Source organism: Chrysemys picta, chromosome 1, assembly GCF_011386835.1.
Source record: "Chrysemys picta bellii isolate R12L10 chromosome 1, ASM1138683v2, whole genome shotgun sequence".
Lineage (NCBI taxonomy): Eukaryota > Metazoa > Chordata > Testudines > Emydidae > Chrysemys > Chrysemys picta.
Window position 1 is genome coordinate 157,330,243 of NC_088791.1, and position 20,109 is coordinate 157,350,351.

Consider the following 20,109-nt stretch of genomic DNA (forward strand, 5'->3'; position numbering starts at 1 on the left):
ATTTTACACACACACACACACACACACACACACACGAGAGAAAGAGAGATTAATACTAAGGAGGTGCCCAGAACAACAGTAAGTACTCATACAGTCATTTACATCTATAAACATCATCTTAAATTATAAAGCAGGGGTCGACAACCTTTCAGAAGTGATGTGCCGAGTCTTAATTTATTCACTAATTTAAGGTTTCGTGTGCCAGTAATACATGTTAACGTTTTTAGAAGGTCTCTTTCTATAAGTCTATAATATATAACTAAACTATTGTTGTATGTAAAGTAAATAAGGTTTTTTAAATGTTTAAGAAGCTTCATTTAAAATTAAATTAAAATGCAGAGCCCCCCCGGACCAGTGGTCAGGACCCGGACAGTGTGAGTGCCACTGAAAATCAGCTCACGTGCCACCTTCGGCATCCGTGCCATAGGTTGCCTACCCTTGTTATAAAGGAAGATTAATATCATCCCCATTTTACAAGTGGGGAAACTGGAGCACAGAGACATTAAATGATTTGGCCAAAGTCACACAACAAGTCCATAGCAGAGCTGGGAACAGATCCCAGGTATCTTCACTCTCAGTCCTGTGCGCTATTCATTGTGTCATGATGCATCCCTGGAAGGCAGGGTGCACTGAAATCAATACTTGAGGCAGGTCTCCCAAAAGCTGTACAGGGAAGTGCTATCAATATCACATCCATCCTTCATGATATGGTGCCTTTGGTTATATATCTTGATGTGCATTGGCATTTTTCCCCTCATCACATTGCATAGAAATCTTTTTGATCATCTTTAAAATACATTTTTTTCCACTCAGTATTTAGTTGATTTAGCCACAAGATGCATTTTGTTGTAGACTGTAATAGCTCAGTCAAGAATAAAATACTTATGTTGCTTCAAAACCCCATAAACTCTTCTGAGACTTTTATTGAATTACACAGACTTTGCTGCCATGTAGAGATAAGAAGCCTTCAACAGTCTCCAAAGAGTAACAAGACACTCATTCTTCCCCCATCATTTTCACATTCAAAAACTAGCATTGTTTCATGTGCCTCAGTGTACCATTAAAAATAAAACAAAACAGAAAAACAAGGAAAACTACAATGACAACAGTTCTTAATCAGATCAATATATATGTTATATTCTGAAAAGCTGAGAAAGAGCACTAAAGAACTATACAAACCACCCACCCTAACTGCTTACATTTTTTCTTGGTTTATTTCAAGATTGCTGATATATTCCATCGTACAATTCCTACTCGGATTCCCAAACCAAAGTCCATGAGCACGACTAAATTACCTGTGAAAACACCTACTGGGCATCTCAACAAACCACTCCAAGAAAGCAACGCTGGAAAGCAACACATCATGAGAACTGTATCTAACACTTACCTTCAAAATGGAGGGAAGAGGTAAACAACTCTCTGCAATGTCCAGGAGTAAAATATATTTGTTGAGTAATGTGACTCACTGTAGCAATTTCTTCTAAGGGCTGTTTCAGAAAAAGGTAATGTTTCCACAAGTAGTGAGATAAAACTATTCACAGGTCTGTAAAAAAAGACTGCAACACTCACACATCAGTAACACTCTCTGGACCAAACTCTGCTCTCAGTGCTCCAGTGTAAATCCTGATTTACCGCAAGTTTAATGACAACAGAATTTGGCCCTTACCACGAAGTGACAAATTAAATTGCAAAATGAGTTTCTATTATAAACCAAAATTTGACACACACCCCTCTGCGACTAATAACCACAACCTTAATTCCACCCTAGTAGATTTACAGCAATTATTACAATCATAATGACAAGTTATCACACAAGGATTTTGTTTTCAGTTGGTCTTATGAAATTGTATTTCAATGTGAATATTTTTAGGTTCAAATTTAAGTGAGAGAAGATAATACTTGGCAAACTATCCCGATACAAATGAAAGAAAGGAAGATAGTAATAGAGCAACACGAATGTACACAGAGTTCTTTAATGAACAGAAAAGCAAAGAGGAATCCTATAAAAAGTGGAAATATGGACAAATTGCTAAGGATGACTACAAAAGAATAGCACAAGCATGTAGGGACAAAATCAGAAAGGCTAAGGCACAAAATGAGTAACATTTAGCAAGGAACATAAATGGCAATAAGAAGAGATTCTATAAATAGATTAGGAGCAAGAGAAAGACTAAGAAAAGTGTTGATCCTCTGTGTAGCGGGGCAGTTACCCGGCTCCGGCCCTGAAGGGGTTAAAGGTAGGCTGATTGGGGAAGCAGCCACAGCTGGGGCCACGCCCCAATCAGGCCACAGCTGGCCCTATAAAAAGGCTGTGAGGCAGTAGTTCAGGCAGTCTCTCTCTGGAGAGAGAAGGACTAGGCTGCCTGGGAGCTGAGAAGGGTACCAGGAGTGGAGCAGGGCGGGGGGGAAGCCAGAGGAGCTGGGGAGCTCCAGGCTTGAAAAAAAACCCAGCCTGCAGGCCTTGCTGAAGGCCTAAAGCAGGTACTGGAGTTGCAGAGGGGCAGCCCAGGGGTAGGCAAAGGCAGTAGGTCCAAACCCCGCTTGCTGATGAGTGGTTCATAGACTGCAGTCTGCCCCAGTAACTGGGAGCTAGATGGCGACTGACATTAGCCACTGAGGTGGGGATAGAGGGTTGGGGGTTCCCTGGGGAGGGGAAAACCTGGAGAGTGGGGTACTGCCAGGGGGGCAGCACCCAAGGTAAAGGGGTGGGACATGGGGGCCTGAGGCAAGCAGGACATGAGCCAGCAGAGGGTGCTCTAGAGCTGGAGAGCAATTCCCAGGATGACCAGCAGGAGGCGCCGCACCAGTGAGTCATCGCCCTGCCACACTCTGCTGGGGGAGAGGGAGGGAGAACTAATAACCAATAACCAACAACACCATGAAGACTGAGCTGTTGAAGACTGAAGCAAAATAGGTATTAATTAAATGGATTAAATTGTGATCAGATGCTTAACACAATGAATATTAACAACAAGGGAGAAGGAAGACAGAACAAGTTAAAAAATATTTAGTTAAGTGAGATGCATTTAAGTTGGCAGGGCCTGAAGAGTTTCACTCTAGGATACTTAAAGAACTATCTGAAACAATCTTGGAACCACTAGCAATAGTCCTTGGAGGACGAGTGACGCCCAGAGGGCTGGACAAGGGCAAATGTATCTATATCTTTAAAAAAAGGGAACAAAGAGGACACAGGGAATTATAGACCTGCCAGCATAATGTTGATACCTGGAAAGATACTGGAACAATTTACTGAATAATCTATTTGTACCTAGAGGATAACAGGGTGATAAATGATGAGCCACGTGGATTTGTCAAGAACAAATCATGCCAAACCAACCCAATTTCCCTCTCTGAGAGGGTTGCTGGCCTACTGTGTGTGTGTGGGGGGGGGAAGCAGTTGACATTACATATCTTGATTTTAGTAAGACTTTTCACACAGTCCCACATGCCACTCTCATAAGCAAAATAGGGAAATGTAATCTAGATGAAATTACTATAAAGTGGGTGCACAATTGCTTGAAAGACTGTACTCAAAGAGTAGTTATCAGTTTGCTTTCAAACCGGGAGTGTGTATCTAGAGGAGTCCCACAGAGATCTGTCCTGGGTCCAGTACTATTCAATATTTTCATTAATGAGTTGCATAACGGAATGAAAAGTATGCTTATAAAATCTGCAGATGACACCAAGCTGGGAGGGGTTGCAAGCATTTTGGAGGGCATGATTAGAATTCAAAATGACCTTGACAGATTGGAGAATTGGTCTGAAATCAACCAGATGAAATAAAATAAAGACTAGTGCAAAGTACTACACTTCAGAAGGAAAAATCAAACACACAGCTACAAAATGGGGACTAACTGGCCAGGTGGTGGTACTGCTGAAAAGGATCTGGGGGTTATAGTGGATCATAAATTGAATGAGTCAACAAGGTGATGCAATTGCAAAAAAAATGCTAGTATTCTGGGGTATAACAAAAGTGTCATATTTAAGACACCGGAAGTAATGTTCCACTCTGCTCAGCACTAGTGAGGTCTCAGCTGGAGTACTGTGTCCTGTTTTGGGTGCCACACTTCAAGATGTGAACAAATTGGAGAGAGTCCAGAGGAGAGGAACAAAAATGATAAAGTGTTTAGAAAACCTATGAGGAAAGATTTAAAAAACTGGGCATGTTTAGCCTTGAGAAAAGAAGCCTAAGAAGTGAACTGATAGTCTTCAAATATGTTAAGGGTTGTTACAGAGAGGACAGTGATCAATTGTTCTCCATGTCCACTGACCGTAGGACAAGAAGTAATTGACAATCTGCAGCAAGGGAGATTTAGGTTAGATATTAGGAAAAATGTTCTAACTATAAGGATAAGCAAGTACCGGAAGAGGTTATCCAGGGAGGTTGTGGAATCCCTGTCATTGGAGGTTTTTCAGAACAGGTGAGACAAACATCTGTCAAATGGTCTAGGTATACTTGTCCTGATTCAGCACAGGGGGGATGGACTAGATGACCTCTCCAGGTTCTTTCCAGCCTTATATGTCTATGATTCTATGAATGGAGGAATAAATGAACCCTGCCATTGATTATGTGATTTCTAGAGCTTAAATAAATGCAGAGCTTCTGGATGTGCACACCATTAATTTTTAAAATGTAATTTGAAAAGGGTCAATTCCCTAACATATTAGTTAACTAATGTGATGTAACTACACTTGTTTGTGAGCAAACACTGCATTATGAAAGTGTATGCAAGAACTGAGACTTCACTTTTTTATTTTTCTTATTAGCTGTATTAACCTTTGCAGTTTTACTGGGATTATGGTATTTAGATCTCATTTGTTCATGCTGTCTCTCATGGAGCAGGGTTAAAGTTGTGGTTATTTTATTAAGATTAACATATATTATTCTGATTGAGAAGTGCAATCTTAGTTCTTAATATCCTGGGGGATTTTCCCCCCACCAAACTCAAACATTCACACATAAATAACATATGTACCTGCAACTGTAACTCTATCTTTGTGAAGTTTTTGATCAGTCTACTTGATACCTATTACAGATCTTTTGCAAGGGCGCTTTTAGTCCATGCAACACATAGCAACTGCCTTTTCAGTTCTTACTGAATTTATGCATGTAGCTAAAAGAATCATTTCTACTTGAGTCTTAGCTCAGCTTTTGTATAAATAAAAAAAAACAAGGCTTTGTGTTTTCCAGCAAAGGGACTGTTACTATAAGGATTCTGAAAACTGTTACACATAAACAAGTTGTATAAGAATACAACAATACTGTTTTATTTCTTGAAGGATAATTGTCATTATGAATTGTCAAAACTGTAATTATGAAAAGGTGAAGAAATTCTACAGAAGAGTTCATTGAAAATATTGATGCTATTTGTCTACAATGAAAATCAACAGAACGCTGCTATTGCAGAGTATAATATTGTGTATCCTGTAACACTGACCAATTCATGGGGTATTGTGCTACAGATGACTTTGACTTCCTCTTGTCACTATCTCCCCCATCCTTTTTCCTTCTAGGGAACTCATTCCAATGGTCTCACTAAATGTGATTTGTGGGACAGCTGCAATTTTGAAATTAGACTAATGTGGATCTTTTTTGCAGCGAGAGTGAATTTCAAATTCCCAAATTAAGTGAAAGTCAGTGGTGACCACAGCAACCAGGCTCAGGACTGTTCTGATCCAGGCAAAACCAACATCCTGGCACCCAACCAACACTATTTTTTAATTTCATAGCTAGAACTTTAAATTACTTTAATCAAAGACATTATGGCAACACATCATACAAGCACAGTTGTGGCAATCTCTGCAAACCTGTGACTGCAATATGTACGGCTCTAAACAACTGATCAGAAATTCCCCCTCAGTACTTAAACATTAAAGAGTCAATCTAGTGAGAAATGTATTCAGAATTCTCCCTACAAGGTGTATTTTGTGATAAAATTACAGGAAATAGTCAAGAACTAGTTTCCTCAGATAGAAGGAAGCCTACAGGTTTTTTCTTATAATTATTTAATTTACCAAACTTGCATCTATCTGATCGATAATGGGGGAGGAGATATTACACTGAACATTCTTTTTGATATTCCACAATGTAGCAATTGGCTGTGAAGCAAGCACACCAACTCACTTGCTTTAAGTTAGAACCCCTATCTCCGATTATAGAAGTTATGGGCTTGATGCAGAAATTTTTGGGTGTGGTTCTTCAGGCTAGATAATCATAATGGTCCCTTCCAGCCTTAAAAATCATTGCATAATTAATCACTTATAAACAGCATAAAAAAGTGAGAACTACTATCAAAATAATTTTTTCTTCAACAGTTGTGAGGATATAATCATGAAAGAGGAGTTGACATAATAAATCATTCTAATGGTGTGGCCAAAAGTACACAAATGACCACTTCCATATTACCTGCTTGGATATATATTTTGTGTTTTTTATTCCCCATTAGGTGAATTTTAAAATCTGTTTCAAACAAACCCTCTGTTTTAATGGGTGTTTTCTTCTAACTTTAAATTTTGCTAAGGTACAGAACATGCCGCTGGGGAAGGTTGACAGGGAATGCATTGGTTGGTTTATATTTTGTGCATTGGAGTTGGTCTGGATGGGCTTGTCAATGTATACTGGTGTTTTAGTTGTGAATCTTAAATATTATTCTGATAAGCGCCTTCAGCTTTAGGAAAATTGCTTTTTAAAAAATCTGAACAAATAAAGTTAGACAAGAAAATAGCATTTTATTTTTTTAATCCCAAAGTTGGCAGGATATTTTAAATGTATGCATCTCACACTGTAAATTCTGATTTCCTCCTACATATCAAACGATGTAAAAGCATTCTATATTGTCCATTTTATGCAGTCCAAACTGAACATTAGACTTTTCATCCATCCTATGCAGAGAATAAAGTGAATTAAAATAATGGAAAATTCTGTAACAGCTTCATAACTTACTGGTCACTTGTATCAAACTAAGTACTTGCATGTGGCAGCAACTGGTTCCACATAGGGACCCTGATGACAGGAGCAGATACAGGATGTAGACTACAGATTGTGATCTGTACAGTAATCACCTGTTCCCACTACTAACGCACACTACAGAGAACAAAATTATATAGTGACCTCCAAATAAAGAGGGAATCAAGTACAATACCAGAATAATATCAGAGATTTTGAGAGAAAAAGGGCTCCTATGTATCTACCATATAATTTCCTCCATATTCATGCTTTACATTCAATTTGCTAGAGCACACTTTGGGACTTCACTTCAGTAACCATCATGACAGATTATTATCCTGTGTGTTCTAGAAACCAAGTACTTATGTGTTTATGGTTGACAGGTTTCAAAAAATTCTTACTTCAGAGTCCTATCCAGAGGATAATTGATAGAGAATTCAGCATAAATGGAGCTAAGAATGATGATGCAACTATATACCACATGCCAATTCGTTCACTGCAAGTTTTTGTTACCACTTAACATTACTGGGCTCGGATTAGGTAAGACTGCCATGGAGCCCAGATCCACCACCTTCCAGGACTTGCACGACCTAGAAAGCTGCTTATATTCTGTGCCCAATAGCATCTTGCACAGTAATACTCAAACATGCTATCTGAAAATTCAATTCTTTAGTAATTCTTTAATGGACTGTAAAATAACTGCTGTAGCTGGCTGTATGCCAGTATCATCATATTATGTGGATTAAATGATGGGAAAAGATGCTTAGGTACTCAGATCTTTTAGTGCTCTTTCATGTAATGTTCTCAGTAAAAAAAGAACACTGCTTCTTGAACTCCACATTTTATGTCATTACACTTACACATCCAGTTGGACCAACCATATTTTATTTTTGGATGAATATTCTGCAATAACTATTGGCACAGCATGGAGCAGTTAGCCTCAGGGCTAAAAACAATGGGCACAAGCACAATGTATTGATATGGGGAAGAGGAAGAGCATGCACTCCGGGTCAGTGCTTACAGCCCTTTTCACAAGCCTGTGAATTCACCATATTAAATTTCAGAAGTGTTTTTTGTTTCATTTTTGCTGCTCGCTTGCAACATCAAATGTCTAGTCAACAAGAGTCCACCTCACTTTACCTTGCCAAACATGAACATGTAGTAGTAGTAACAAAAATAATAATCTGTATTCAGCAAGTCACAGAGAGCTGGATACAAGGCAGCTTTAATGTTAACAGAACATTTTATTACTGAGAGATACAACACAGAAGTGAAAAACAGTCTGAAATTCAGCACTTGGAATTCAAAGCCTTACAGGATAAAAGCACTGAGAGTATTATTAGAGTGGAACACTTTTTACTCCAGTAATGCAATCCAAGTATATGTGGCCCTGCACCAATAATTCAGGATATTACCATCCACGCAGTGGCACAAAACTGGCAATTTTTTAAACATCATCCAGTTGACATCAGTTTATACCACACCTCACTCTTGTGAGAAGATTTTTATGATGTATTCCAATAAGATTTATGGTCCATCATTTTTATAAGACAATTTGGGGGACTTATCTATGTACAACTTATGAATTCCAGTTTCATGTTATGAACTCTGTATATTTAGGCTGTTTGACTGCCTTTTGCATGTATTCGTACATCACACTTCTTATGTTAAGGAGAGAGGGAGTAGTGCCCGAGTACCTGCCTCTGACTGATACTGTCTTTAAGAACCACAAACAACTGAATAGGTCCTGCCCCTACCCTAGCTGAGCAATGGTTATGCCAAAGAGTGTGGCCAAAGCTTCAATAAACCAGTTTTTCAAATCTGGACTCCAGGTGGGTGGTAACCAAGCATCAGATCACATGAGGGGGACCTTGAGGCTGACCAGGAGGTTCACATGAAAAGAAGACTAGAAGTTAGAAAAGGACCAGCTCTCTCTCACCAAGAGAAATATGTATAGGAGGAGAGAAGCCCAGGAGAGGGGATTTGGAAGCCTGAAAGGACAATGACCAAATCCCAAAGAATGCGAAAGAGTGGTGAGTAAGCTCAGGCAGGGAATGGCATAGAGGTATTTCTTATTTTACATGGATCTGTATATCTCTTGCGCTGTCTCAAATAAAGAGTGACTAATTTAAGAAATCCCTCTGCAAAGTCTGTGTCCTACTGGCTTCAACCATGTGTCCCTGAACAATTAAACTGTAAACAGGAGTACTCACTGTGACAAAATGAGAAAATGTCTGTATCATATTTTTATAAATATTATATGTGACTCTGTTTCCCTGTTCAGTTTAGCATTAACACTTCCTGGATACATACAGTTGAATCAAAGGAGGCTAGAAAAGGGGGGTCGTTAAGAAATCCAGGAAAGGTAAAACAATGACACAGGCAAGATAGCTCTGATGTACCCAACTTCAAAGGAGGTAAGATAACAATGGTTGGCTCCATCCAGGCTAGAATGGGGCATCCTCCCCAAGCCTGGGATCAAAGGAGGCAAAAAAACTAAAGACCCTAGAAAAGGGAGGCAGCTTAGAGGGTAAGCTGAGAGAGGCTGGCCAGGATGTGTCAGTGAAAAGATTGAGAGCGTGACTGAGACACACAGAGATACAGATGCTGTGAGCAAGACAAGCTGATACTCACGGCAAGAGATTAAGTTAACTGAGCTGAGGGGAATTTACAAAAGTATAAACACCACCTTTGCACGTAGCCCTTTTACTGTTGTTACACTTCAGTCTAAATACTTTGTGCCTTTGAGAAATGAATGAACAAAACTTTGTTTTGAAGAGGCTGTTTTGAGTCACTTCATCAACTGCTGTCACCAGCTCCCAAAAGGAAACGCTGGCAGGGTCCATCGGCAGTTGGATCTGCTGACTTGGTCATGGTTAGTTACCAAAGGGGTGTAACCCAGGTCCTGGGGTCTGAGAGTGGGTGAGTTGTGGAATTCCACTCCAACAGAGGTGAAGGCCTGATGCCTGTGGGATGCACTCAGAGAGACCCCAAGAAGGTTAGCAGTGCAGCTAACCCAGTAACCGTGACACACACGAGAGTGGAGCTCTGAAAAGGATGTGCTTAATCTACAGGGAAGTGAAGCCCTGGTCCTGGGGCTAAGGCAGCTAGGCTACACAGTCCAACTTATGAAGAGGGTACCAGACAGAGAATCAATGCCCAGGCAGTGAGCCTAGAGGCCAAAGAAAGAGCCTACTAAGGCCCAGGAGAGGAGAACTTAATGCACATGAACCCAGCATGTGGGTCCAACACAGGGACAGGGCTGTGACATAAATGTATTCTATTTTTAGGGGTTTATACTTCTGCCCATCACCACAGTATCAAGCGCCTTCCACATAAAATAGATAGCAAAACTGAAGTCCCTAGAGGATTTCATGAAGTATTTTTCTGGTGCCTCGAACCACGGGTATGCCTTCAAAGTTTAAAAATAAATCATTGTAAAATCTAAAATTTCACAATAAAATAATTACAAGATGCTCTCACAAAAACAAAGCACTCCATCCAACCATATAGATATCATATCACAGGATTTCACTTAACACTCTCAATTTCTAAGCCCTACCTATGAACCCCTAATGTTCCCTCAGTACAACCAACTCAGAGGACCCTATTACGACACAGTTATCACCAGTTGCAATACAGTTAAAGTTTGTAGCGTAGACCAGTGGCTCTCAACCTTTCCAAACTACTGTACCCCTTTCAGAGTCTGATTTCTCTTGCATACCCCCAAGTTACATCTCATTTAAAAATTACTTGCTTACAAAATCAGATATAAAAATACAAAAGTGTTACAGCACACTATCACTGAAAAAATGGCTTACTTTCTCATTTTTACCTTATAATAAAATTAATCAATTGGAATATAAATATTGTACTTGCATTTCAGTGTATAGTATATAGAACAGTATAAACAAGTCATTGTCTGTATGAAATTTTAGTTTGTACTGACTTTGTTAGTGCTTTTTATGCAGCCTCTTGTAAAACTAGACAAATATCTAGATGAGCTGATGTACGCCCTGGAAGACCTCTGCGTACCCCCAAGGGTACACGTACATCTGGTTGAGAACCAGTCGTAGACAGAATTTAACCATATTTTAGTTAGGTCCTCCAATTCAGTTATATTTGTACCATAATTAGACCAGGCTCATACTCAGGTTTAGGACCAAACCCCATACTGTTCACACACAAATCCTTCTGGCTCATGCCAGAAACCTCTTAGGACTCAGGCCTGCAAACCTGTCAAGATGCATGAGTCCCACTAGGGGGCAGGTCCAAGCCCACTCGTTTAGCAGACCCAGATTTACTATGCAGTGTAGACATTACATTTAAAAAAAAACAACTCATCAATGTTAACTGTAACAGTTTGGCAGCAGCCTAATACCTTAATAGATATCCTTTCTAAAGTGCTTTGAGATCTACTGATGAAAAAGCACTATAACAGCTATATATTAATAATAATTATCATCAGGCAAAGCAGTTGTAGAGCATCAGCCAAATAATGTAGTTGAGGGAAGAGTTGAGAATTCAGTTCCTATCCTATGCATCCGAAGAAGTGGGCTGTAATCCACGAAAGTTTATGCTCTAATAAATTTGTTAGTCTCTAAGGTGCCACAAGTACTCCTGTTCTTTATCCTTCTGATGAGATACATAACACTAGTGATAAACAGTGACCAGTCCCACCAGCTGCTGTACGTGTTTACCTCCAAAGGTTTTATAAATGCCACATTTCAAAAGCCTTTTAGAAACCTAAGTATCATCAGTGTACAGTGCTCAGCCCTGCCAATACCTAGAAGAAGACCAGAAGTCCCAAATCGGAAGAGAATACACTTTATAAGCTTAATAAAGCCAGGGACCAGTTAAACTCTAACCTCAAAGCATCCAGTTCCTCTCCCCCATCTTTATTTAAATATCAATTGTCTATTTCAGTGACTATTTCTGTTTAATGTTTTCTGTTTATAACTCCTCCCGCGGAAGGGGAATGTAGACTGGACACTTTGTTTACAAGCAAACTTGAAATGTTTGCACCCAGCTCTGGCGGAGAGAGGGGGGGAGATGGGAGGAAGGAAGGGCCGCTGGAGAGAAGGAAGGAGCAAGGGGGCACGCTGAGAGGAAATGAGTGGGTCTGTGTGAGCGAGAAAGGTGAGGAAGGAAGGGAGGTGAGGGAGACGAGGAAAGGGAAGGGGGAGTCCAGTGAAGGGGGCTGCTGCTGTGAGACCAGCAAAGGGAGGAGCAAGCGCCCCACGTGGCGAGCAGATACCTGGGCTATTGCCGTCGCTGCTACTGTGTGTTCCGGGCTGAGGCGCCCACCAAGGCTCGTCCAGCGCGTCCCCCATGTGTCCCCGCCGCACCGCAGGCCACGCCGCCGCTACCCTACACCGTCCGGGAGGAACCCAGCACCAGCTCCGGGGGACGCCGCTGCCGGCTGCTGACACCGCCCTCTCCCGCCAGAGACACGCCCCCTCCCCCTCGCTGCCAAGCCTGGCACAGCGGGACGGGTTTGCGGCGAAGGGCGCGCGTAATGCAAAAGGGCTCAGCAGCCGGGCTGTCTACGCGCGGCGTGCACGGGAGTCCTGTGCACACGTGGTGCAGGCGCAGCTATGTGTGGTGTCTGCATGGTGTGTTTGTCCGCCCGTGTGCACACAGGGGGATGTGATGTGTGCATATGCACATGTGCATGCAGAGTTAGCGCAGACACAAGACCCTCTACTTAGACACGTTTGGTGGGGAGAAAAACAGGGAAATTTCTTTTAACTCTCTTGAAACCCAGCAGTGAAGGAGAACTTTTTCGGATGGACAGCTTGGGAAAAAGACCGGCATTTTAAAAGGGCGGGGTAGGGCACAAATGGTATGTGTGGTATGGATAGATGATGTGTCTGCAGTGTACTTACATATCTGTGCACATATGCATGTGTCTGGCAGGTTTAAGGATGCTTTACATCATGTAATATTGAAATTATTTACTATCCTTAGTTCACCATACATATTTTACAACTTTTTATTAGTAAGTAGTAAGAAAAAATAGGTGTTCAATTTTCAAGCACTGCAATCAAGTTAATCAAAGATTGCAAGGGGGAGAAAGGAGCTGCAGATAAATAAACATCATGACTGGTTTAGTTCTAAGTCAAACTGCCCGTGTCTTGTTTGGCCCTGGGCATGGAGATACCTACTTTCTTTATTGTGATGCTTCATAACCTCTTGCCTGAGAGAGGACTATAAATATGTGAAAATATATTGTAACCCTGTAACTTTTTCACCCCTTCACATATAGAACAATGATCCTGCAAACACTTCGGCTGCTACTCTGAAACCTGTCATTGTGTAATTTTAGTCACAACTGTAGTTCCACTGAAGTCAATGGGACTACTCAACCAACTAAATGAAGTTATGCAATTTCCTAAAAATGTGCAATATCAAGGCCATACAATGTAACTGGCTATGAAAAGTATTTTGAGACATTTACATTTACACAATATCTTATTTTATTTTATTTATCTTGCAATACATATATTTGTATGTAATAAATACTTCTTATAAAGATAAAAATCATATTTATGCAATAACTAATTCAGTAGCAATTGCTTTGAAACTATTGTCTTCTCTCATGATATGTAATACTATTTGGTCCTTTATTTGAGTGTAAATCTTCAAATATCCTTGGAAGTGTACAGAACAGCATAATCTTGCAATGTATTTACAATCTCTGGAATCAATTCAAAGCCCCATTGCTAGTAAAGGAAACGTGGTCTCAGTCTTAAGATTTAACAATTCTACTTGAAGGCAGTGAAATATTAGTAACAGATATTAATTAACATATTAATGAGAATTAAAGACCTGGTCCAGCAAACACTTATGTATGGGCTTAACTTTACTACTGTGAGTAGTGTTGTTGATATCAATGGAACTATTCACAGTAGTAAAGTTAAGTATGTGTGTGTTTTCAGGATTGTGGCCAAAGATCATGCTAATAAACTCAAGGAAACATCGTTCACTTAGTCTGAGTGAAGCACAATGTTTATAAGCAGAGTCTTCATTTTAAATAATATTATATGTATAGTCTACTGTTTGCAAAAGCAATTAAAGTACACAAATAACAAAAGTGCAGATAAATACAATGATCAGATGCAACAAATGAATATGCTGTAAAAAGAAGCCACACATTTATCATCTGATCTATAATAGATTTATATACATGGATCTCAACCTTTTTCTTTATGAGACACCCCCCCACACACACACCACACACATGCTGTAAAAACTCCATGGCCCACCTGTGCCACAAAAACTGTTTATTCTCATATAAAAGACACGGCTGGCGTTAGGGGGTAGCAAGCAGGGCAATTGCCTGGGGCCCCCATGAAGCTGTTACTCAGGCTTCAGCCCCAGGTGATGGGGCTTCAGCTTTCTGCCTTGGGGCTCAGCAAGTCTAATGCCAGCTTTGTTTGATGAATCCCCTGAAACGTGCTCATGCCCCCCAGGGGGCCTAAGGCAATAGTGTGAAAAAATATACATGTGTAGTAACCTTAAATAATCATGGGATGGCACTATTGCTCCATAGAAATTAATCTAACCCCGTTTGTTAACACTCAGGGCCTGCTACCAAACTCTTTCTGGGGAGAGGAGAGAGAGTGTGTGCATTTCAAGGCTACAGGGGAGTTACATGTAGGCTTAATAATTATTAATTATTATTATGGAGGGCAAGTATTATTATGATACAGTAGCTCCTCACTTAACGTACTCCCACTTAACGTTGTTTCAAAGTTACATCGCTGCTCCATTAGGGAACATACTCATTTAAAGTTGTGCAATGCTCCCTTATAACGTTGTTTGGCTGACTTTACAAGGGAGCATTGCACAAGTTCCTCTTCTCCGCCTCCTCCCCGTCCCTTCCTCCCTCCCTCCCAGCGCTTCCCACGCCGCCAAACAGCTGTTTGGTGGCGATTAGGACTTTCTGGGAGGGAGGGAGGGAGCGGGGAAGCTGCCCCCTCCTCCCCCCCCCCCCAGCAGGCAGGGCCACCCGGAAAGCAGGGCCTTTAGGGGCTGCAGGGCACTGGGCTAAGGGGGCCCCAGGGCCCTGGCCTGCAGCTCTAAAGCCCCTTTCGGAATGCGGCCCTGCGAGCACGGGCCGGAGGACTCAGGAGGAGCAGGGGTAGCCGCGCAGCCAGCAGCCGGAAAGAAGCGGCGCTTTCCCCTTCAAAGCCGGACGGAGAGAAGCAGCGCTTTGAAGGGGAAAGCGCCACTTCTCTCCAGCCGCTGGCAGCGCGGCTGCCTCTGTTCCTCCTGAGTCCTCCGGCCCGTGCTCGCAGGGCCGCATTCCGAAAGGGGCTTTAGAGCTGCACGCCAGGGCCAGAGCCCCGGGGGGGGGGGCAGCTCCCAGAATCGCGGCCATGGGGGCGGTGCCATGCTGCGCAGAGCCACCTGCACACCCCCTGCATCAAACAGGAGCTGCCCCAAGTAAGTGCTCTGCACCTCCTGCCTGCCCCAGCCCTGAGCCTCCTCCTGTACCCCCACCCTGAGCACCCTCCCGCACCCTAACTCCCTCCCAGACCCTGCACCCCCAGCCCTGAGCCCCAGGGGTAAGCTGGGGCACCTCCCCACCACAGTACAGTATATAATGCCTTTTGTCTGCCCCCCCAAAATTTCCTTGGAATCTATCCCCCCGCATTTACATTAAATCTTATGGGAAAATTGGATTAGTTTAACATAATTTCACTTAAAGTTGCATTTTTCAGGAGCATGACTACAACGTTAAGTGAGGAGTTACTGTATAATATGAGTAGCTCATTATATAAGTTGCAATTTTAATCTCTGCACTGTGTATTGGAGTTATGTAAAAATGACTATAGCCGGAGACAGGCACTTAATAGAAGTAAGTATAAATAATAAATTAGTCCATTAGAAGATACAAATGAAGTAGTATTTCACTTAAGTAAAACTTACCTGGGAAATGTCGTCTTCCTAAATTCAGACCCATTTTGTCCTCCTACATCTTTTGGAGCGGAATTTCTTTGGAACTATTTGTTTACATCTGTTATTTATACAGTGTTTTTTTCCTCATTTGTTATTTTATTTTTATTTCTCTCCTGCCATTCTGCTCTTTCCATGATCACCACTGACCTCTGAATTCTGTAAATGACTTTTTGCACGTAATAACATCAAATCTGAGCTCTCAGTCTTCACCTTTTGAGGCCCCACTTGCATCTCTGCTATCATATCCCTCTATTCCTCCATGCTTTTTCTAATTCTCCTGCTTTACTGCTCCTTTGACACTCTTGGCTTTGTGGCTCTTACCATATTTCTTCTCCCTTATGTTTGGAACAGCCCCCCACTTCTTGTTTATCAAGGCAATTAACTGAACTAACAAAACCTAACTATATAAACAAACTAAACATCTCTTTCAATCAGTGTGACTACTTAATATATTTCATATATGTTCAAAATGATTAAATAAGCAGATGACACAGAAGCAAACCACAAAGCAGAAGAACATGTAACCTGGAGAGATTAAATAGCAGGGGCTGCAGGGAACAAGTGGCTATTCGGTCCTAATAAATGTAAAGTCTACACAGTAAGAAGAAATAAATAGCACAGATACAAAAATATTTTAACACCAAACAGCTGCACAATAATATAATATTAAAGTTAATTTATTTCCATCATTTTCATGCAATGAAGCCCTGTGGTTGAGGCAGGGAAGGTAAAAGAACAGGACTGGAAGAGACAATGCCCACAACAGGTCCTCTAGCTTAAAAATTGGTCCATGCTACTAGCAAGCATGGATACCTTCCAAGGAGCAGCTCAGCGGTCGAGGCTACCTGATAAGACAACTGCTTAAATGTACAGAATCATAGAATATCAGCGTTGGAAGGGACCTCAGGAGGTCATGTAGTCCAACCCCCTGCTCAAAGCAGGGCCAATCCCCAACTAAATCCTACAAGTTGGGGTCAGGAGCATCTTTGACCCCTAAAAACCTGACAGCCTTGGGAACCAGGAAGAAATTACTTCCTTAAGAGAGACAGGGTACATCTACACTACAGCGGGGAGTCGATTTAAGATACGCAAATTCAGCTACGTGAATAGCGTAGCTGAATTCGACATATTGCAGCCGACTTACCCCGTTGTGAGGACGGCGGCAAAATCGACTTCTGCCGCTTTTTGTCGGCGGCGCTTACTACCACCTCCGCTGGTGGAGTTAGAGCGCCGATTCGGGGATCGATTGTCGCGTCCCAACGGGACGCAATAAATCGATCCCCGAGAGGTTGATTTCTACCCGCCGATTCAGGCGGGTAGTATAGACCAGACCACAGATGTCCGTGTTGTAGGGGAAACTGGAGGAGGATTTATGCCCTCCCTTGAAGAAAGCACCTGGCAGCCTGGAGGGAGGGGTGTTGTATGTATTGAGAAGTAACAAGATTTCTTCCCTCCTCCTCCTTCAAAAAAAAAAAAGGGGGGGGGGGCAATGCATTGCATTGGAGCTCAACTGCTCCTCACCACTCCTTCTGGTTGCTGCCCTACAGCTGAGTGGCCTTTAGATATGCAACCAAGAGGAAGAGGAGAGATCAGAAAGTGGTCTCTGTATCCCCTCCACTCTCAGGCAGTCAACATGGGTGACCTATACCTCTTACCCTTAAATAGTGGAGAAAGAGGTCTGAACCTGGATGGGATATTCCTCCTCTGTCCCTCACAGGCAGCAGATCAAATGGCAATAGGTCACTTTGCATTAAATTATGATAGGATCGGGGGTATTTCAGTGCAGTGGTGGTCCCTTGTAGCATTTTCCTTTACACAGCCTCCACCTCACTCACTACAGGAGGAATACTCCTTTCCAGCCCCTACCCAGGCTTCCAGATTCTTTCTTGGGGAAGTGGCACACAGGCTTCTCTGTCCTCCCTGTTCGTAAGTGACAACTTTACAAGAAGTTATGGGGAAGCCTGAAGTTTCTCTGTAACACGTAAATAGAAGATTTTTTCTGCTGGTGCTCCTTTGTAAACTGCTGTGGGTTTTAAGTAAAGCAAAGTAACCCATTCAGTTACTGTGCTTTTATTTCACACTTCCACATCACACATGCACACCTGTCGTTCTTGGGAAGGGTTTTTCAGAGCATTTCCCAATGCACCCCCTCCCAGCTCTGTACACTTACTATTACTATGATTTATGTTTATGAATGATGGTTGCACCGAGCTGCCCCAGTCCCGGAGCAGACCCTGCGCGCGCTGCCCGCACACAGCACTAAAGCTGAGGCGGAACGTGGCCTCCACCAGACGCCTCCCGCCTGGAACAGACCGCATCCCGAGTCGCGCAGCGCTCCAAAGCGTTCCAAAGGGGCGGGTCTGAAAGAAGCTCGCGCACGTCACATCCCCCAGACCCCATAGCAATAGCAGCAGCTCGACGACTCCCAAGTGACCCACGTCACCGGCCGCCATCTCCGCGCTTTACGGCCAGCTTGGGCTTTACGACAGCGCCGCGGGCCGGGAGGCGGATGTTTTCTCCGGCGGTCGAAAATAAACCGCGATTTACGGCAAAGCGAGGGCACGTCAACAGCTATGGCGGAAGGGGAAGAGGCGCTGCCGAGCAGCTGGTGAGCGAGATCCCGTCATCCCCTCCCCCGCCCGGGAGCGAGCCCGGGGCCCGCTCCCCTTCTCCGCTCTCAGCCGGCCCGGGGGGACTTGCCCCTGGGCGGGACAGTGGAGCCCCCCCGGCTGCGCCTCCCTGGGCAGGGACGGGGGGAGCCGGCCCGGGGCAGCCTCGCGGGAGGGGCTCTTGTCTGGGCCGGCCCGGGGCAGCGGCAGCGCCCGGTCTGGTCGGCTCCCGGGAGCTGGTGTCGCCCGGTGAAAAGCCTTTGCCCGCCCAGAGCCGCCGGCGCTTCCTTTGGTTTAGTTCAGTCTCCTCCTGCGCGCCCGGCTAGTGCGGGGAACTGGACTGAGTTCTTCCCAGAGACGTTTTCTTCCTCCTCCGAGCTAGATCACATCTAACGGGCTTTACCCCTAGAAAGTGCCATGCTCCTGGAGAAGCTCAGAGAGAGAGAAACCCCCCCCCCATGCCTTCAGAGGCAATCTCCTTCAATGGCCTCAGTGATGGGATTTTCGTCTGTGTGCGCCCCTTAGCTAGTCCACATGCCATTTTTGCTGCCTACCTGGCTTCTTATGGTCACTTGAGACTAAATCTTGCTCCGTGTGGTTTTGAATACCAAGGTTAAACACTTGCACTATTTCCCTTCCTTTTTATTCCTCTCCTTGTATCTCTCTCCTGTATGTGACCTTTCTTCTCTGCTGCCTCCTTGCTCTTTGCCCCATCCACATACACACCTACAAACTTCCTTTGGTTCCCTTGTGTGCAGCCACCTGTGCAGTTGCCCCACTCTTTGTGATCTTCCAATTCCCAATCACCTGTTTTGGCCCACTTGTCTTACTGTCTGTGTATGTAGAGTCTACATTTAGTACAGTACTAGGTATGCTTTCTATTGATCAGTCTAGTCCTAATGTAAAGGAACTGTATTTGATGTGAATGTTGGTGTAACTAAGGCCTGGTCTACATCTAAAACATGAACAACCTGACTCCCACTGTAGATGTAGCTAGGTCAGGGGTGGGCAAACTTTTTGGCCTGAGTGCCACATCTGGGTGGGGAAATTGCATGCAAGGCCTTGAATGTAGGGCTGGGGCAGAGGGGTTGGGGTGCGGGAGGGAGTGCTGGGAGTGTGTGAGGGGGTGCGGTGTGCAGGAAGGAACTCAGGGGAAAGGGTTGGGGTGCAGGAGGGGTGTGGGGTGTATGAGGGGCAGGGGTTTGGGATACAGGGAGGGGTGCGGAGTGTGGCAGAGGGCTCATGGTAGGGGGTTGGGGGCTCAGGGCAGGGGGTTGAGGTGCTGGAGGGGTGCAGTAGGGGGCTCAGGGCAGGGGGTTGGGGTGCAGGAGTGGTGCGGCAGAGGGTTGGGGTGAAAGAAGGGTGTGGCAGGGGGCTCAGGGCAGGGGGCTCAGGGCAGGGGGTTGGGGTGCGGGGTTCAGGAGGGGTTCGGGGTGTGGGCTCCGGCCCAGCGCCGCTTACCTTGAACGGCTCCAGGGTGTCAGTAGCGCACAGCAGGGAACCGCAGCCAATGGGAGCTTCAGGGGAGGTACCCACAGGCGAGGGCAGTGTGCAGAGCCCTCTACCTCCCCTCTTTCCCCCCGGGGC

General features: G+C 43.8%; 3 protein-coding genes across 18 annotated transcripts in view; 2 read left to right on the plus strand and 1 right to left on the minus strand.

The window, feature by feature from the left end:
- Positions 1-6,919, plus strand: part of FILIP1L (filamin A interacting protein 1 like) — a 303,273-nt gene extending 296,354 nt beyond the window's left edge. For all 11 annotated transcript variants that reach the window (XM_065587585.1, XM_005283529.5, XM_005283531.5 and 8 more), the window contains one exon: positions 1,223-6,919. In XM_065587585.1, the coding sequence (XP_065443657.1) occupies positions 1,223-1,411 (189 nt within the window). In that variant the 3' untranslated portion in view covers positions 1,412-6,919. The remainder of the gene's footprint in view (positions 1-1,222) is intronic.
- CMSS1 (cms1 ribosomal small subunit homolog) overlaps positions 1-12,515 on the minus strand; it is a 363,702-nt gene extending 351,187 nt beyond the window's left edge. For 2 of the 3 annotated variants that reach the window (XM_065587686.1, XM_065587674.1), the window contains exon 1: positions 12,204-12,512. Coding sequence is in view for 1 of the 3 variants with exons in the window: in XM_024100596.3 (XP_023956364.2) it covers positions 12,204-12,279 (76 nt within the window). In the remaining 2 variants the exon portion in view is untranslated. Of the gene's footprint in view, positions 1-12,203 lie in introns of all 3 variants that reach the window. The other variant, XM_024100596.3, reaches the window with a different exon arrangement.
- A 5,850-nt stretch (positions 12,516-18,365) lies between these two features.
- The window catches only part of TBC1D23 (TBC1 domain family member 23), a 50,662-nt gene continuing 48,918 nt past the window's right edge, over positions 18,366-20,109 (plus strand). The window contains exon 1 of one of the 4 annotated variants that reach the window (XM_005283537.5): positions 18,366-18,521. In XM_005283537.5, the coding sequence (XP_005283594.1) occupies positions 18,487-18,521 (35 nt within the window). In that variant the 5' untranslated portion in view covers positions 18,366-18,486. The remainder of the gene's footprint in view (positions 18,522-20,109) is intronic. The other 3 variants (XM_005283539.5, XM_065587628.1, XM_065587632.1) reach the window with 3 other exon arrangements.